The sequence below is a fragment of the Coptis chinensis genome, chromosome 8, assembly GCF_015680905.1.
Source record: "Coptis chinensis isolate HL-2020 chromosome 8, ASM1568090v1, whole genome shotgun sequence".
In the NCBI taxonomy this organism is placed as follows: domain Eukaryota; kingdom Viridiplantae; phylum Streptophyta; class Magnoliopsida; order Ranunculales; family Ranunculaceae; genus Coptis; species Coptis chinensis.
In genome coordinates this window covers 97,027,169-97,030,414 of record NC_141463.1, presented here as the reverse complement: position 1 = coordinate 97,030,414, position 3,246 = coordinate 97,027,169, and the positions used below count along the sequence as shown (strand labels likewise).

The 3,246-nt window shown below is 38.3% G+C and overlaps 1 protein-coding gene across 1 annotated transcript; it reads left to right on the top strand.

Annotated features, from left to right (window-relative positions):
- Positions 1-1,464: 1,464 nt before the first annotated feature.
- On the top strand, positions 1,465-2,238 carry LOC147484825 (ATP-dependent DNA helicase RRM3-like). Its single transcript, XM_086579824.1, has one exon. The coding sequence runs from the start codon at positions 1,465-1,467 to the stop codon at positions 2,236-2,238; it is 774 nt and encodes a 257-aa protein (XP_086435950.1).
- Positions 2,239-3,246: the final 1,008 nt, after the last annotated feature.

Genomic DNA, 3,246 nt, shown 5'->3' with positions numbered 1-3,246 from the left:
GATTATTTTGATAGACTTGTATGCACTGTGAACCCAGACCCAAGCATGTCTAGAAATCTTCAAGACCATCCTTGTGCACGCACTTTGCCACTCGATTTACAACTTGATACAAACGAAGATGACTATGTTTCATTGGTCAATTGGGTCATGCGATACTCTATATGTGGAAGTCATTGTTTGCGCTTACACAAAACAACCAAACAAATGGTATGTCGCTTTAGATACCCATTTGATATAATTGGTCAGTTGAATATTGTAGAAGATCCCCCCAACAGTAACATGTATCGTTTCCTCGGCCGCCAGAATGATGAACTAGTTTGTTCCCACAATCGAAAGATTTTGCAGACCTGGCGTGCAAACATTGATTGGTCGCCTGTACTTTCAGTGCAATCTGTTGTCAATTACATTGCTAAATACGCCGTTAAATCTAAACTAGCTTCAAAAAAATTTAGAGATACTTTTCAAGATATTGTTGAAGATTTTCATCGACCCTATCAAAATGCAAGATCTGCTTTCAAGCGACTACTTATGAAAAGTGTCTCTGAAAGAGATATTTCTGCCTAGGAAGTATGTCACTTGCTAATGGGGTACCCATTGACCCAATCATCCAGAAAGTTTGTACTCTTAAATGTTAGCGAAAAGAGCATGCTAGCATCAATTGTACGCCGTCGAAGAGTGGCCGACGAGGATGAAATTGTTGGAACAGATCCAACCTTTGTAGGAAGATATCTCCAATGACATTCTTGCTATGAAAATACTTCCCTCCTGAATATGGCAAAGAGACATTACTTCAAGCAGCAGGTTTGGCACACTTCTCGAGTGGACGCAGTTGTGCGTTTGGTTCCGGAGCTAGACGGTGTCATCCTACCAAACACTGAAAAATGGGAATCATTTTGTCGTCAACAAGTCTTAATTCATCACCATTATCAAACTCTTGAAGAAGCTCAGGGAGAATTTGCCTTGTGGTCTGAAAGATACTATGACTTGGGTTTCGAAATCACTCATGGGATTATTCTTCCAAAACCGATAGATGAAGAGCTTGAAGATGGTATTGAGGTAGAGCTTGGTACTGAAGACTTACTATGGGATGAGTGGATGATGGCAGCAGCAATGGGGCCCATGTTTGTCCCTGGGGAAACTGTGGAATTAGGAAGGAGAGACTTCGACATTTCACACAATTGGGCTGAAAGTTTACATCGATATCTAAATATAGAAATTGATAGAAAATTTGTTCATGCTCTGTGTGGTGGCAATGACCTAAATCATGAACCTCAAACCGTTGTACCAGATCATGATTTATCTAATGAACAAAGACTGGCTCATGAAATGGTTGTTAGAGCACTACAAGCCGGAGCATGTATCCGTTAATTGTTTGTGGGGAGCAGCACAGGCAAGTCCATACTCATAAATGCAATTGTGTATTCAGTTACTGCAATTTTCAGAACAAACAAAGAAGTACGTGTCATGGCTCCTACTGGAGTTGCCGCTTTTAATATTGGAGGTGCAACCATCCATCATGAACTCTCTTTCACTGTGGAACAAAAAGGTGTAAAAGAAACTTCCAAAAAGATTGAAGGTGATCAATGTCGACGTATGCAAGAAGACTTTAAAGACACCAAACTTATCATTATCGATGAGTACAACATGGTCGAAAGAAGTATGCTTGCAAATATTGACCGGCGTTGTCGAGATATTTTCGCAAAGAACGAGCCATTTGGTGATGTATCTATTATCCTTGTTGGTGATATGCGTCAATTACCTCTTATATGTGACAGTGCATTATATGTCCAAGGTGGGTCTATTCAAAAACAACATGGTGGAATTGTGTATTTTAGTTTCGATAAATGTGTTTGGTTATCACATATATTTCGACAAACAGGGGATGACCAAGCATCATTTCGAGAAACACTGTTCAGACTCAATAATGGAACTTCAGCCGTTAGTGATCGGCAATTATTTCTAACTCGGGATATTTTCTCGCTAAATATGGATGAGGTTAACACCTTCAAAGATGCTTTGCGTCTTTTTCCTACCAAACAGCCTGCACATGATTACAATCTCACCCGACTTATTGAGCTTGGTAAACCAGTTGCTCGAATTGTATCACTAAATAATTGTGAGACCGCTACCAAGGCTTCTTCAGATGAGGCAAAAGGCTTGGAGAAAGTTTTGTGTCTATTACTTGGTGCACGTGTTATGCTTCGTTCAAACATTGCCACCACAAATGGATCGGGTTAATGGTGCAATGGGCACCGTTGTAGATATTGTTTACGGAAATGGTCGCAAATCACCGTAAGATATACCTCTTGTCATTATGGTTGACTTCGACCACTATCATTGGTGCTAGGTTCCGGCCCCCGATTCTAATACAATACCTATTACTCCACGGACATCAAATTGAAGTCGGTAATGCATCATGCCAAGCATTCAGGTTCCCTTTGTACTTTGTTGGGCGATAACAATTCACAAGAGTCAAGGCCTCACTCTTGATCGGGCTGTGGTAGATATTGGTGAAAGGGAAAGCCTCGGTTTGACTTTTGTTTCTTTGTCTCGCACAAGAAAGTTGTGTGATCTAGCATTTAGCCCTATGTTCTCTTTGGAAATATTTCAAAAGATTGGTAAATGTATTGGTCTTAGAGGCCGATTGCAAGAGGAGAATCGTTTGTTGCACTTGTCTGCTTCAACCATTTGATGTTCTAGGAAAATCTGATCGTTGAAATATTAATTAATTGTTTTTATCTCGGTATGTAGTATTCATCTTTCTACCTTTATTTCTATTTATATTGTTTGCAAATTCACTTAATCAAGATGTTTTATATTTCTCATAAATGAATATCTAATGTCGTTATCATGCTTAATTTTGTTGTTTGGATTTATGTAGGTTCTTCCACAAGTAATGTATAGGAGGACATTTTTTATGGTCTGCAGATGGATTTTGTCACTTTAGCTACCGCATTTTATATTATAGTTGTTTAGACTTTTGCTAACCCTCCTCTCTGTGTCTTTTGAGTTGAGTTGAGCAGTTTGTAAAGTAAATAACTGTGCAACTTGTTATATGTATATTAGTTTAGAAACTTTGGGATGTTGTTACTTTGGATCGATGTTGTTAGTTTGGTTCTTCTGGACATATGACAGGTTTAATGATTTATAGATATGACATATTTTTTATGATTTAATATTGAAAATACAAAGGAGACTCTCATTTAAATTTTTATTAAAAAAAATATGTGTTATGATTTTTTTCTA

Bases quoted from the DNA above. Each gene is read 5' to 3' on its own strand.
- LOC147484825 (XM_086579824.1), top strand. From the start codon at position 1,465: ATGGCTCCTACTGGAGTTGCCGCTTTTAATATTGGAGGTGCAACCATC.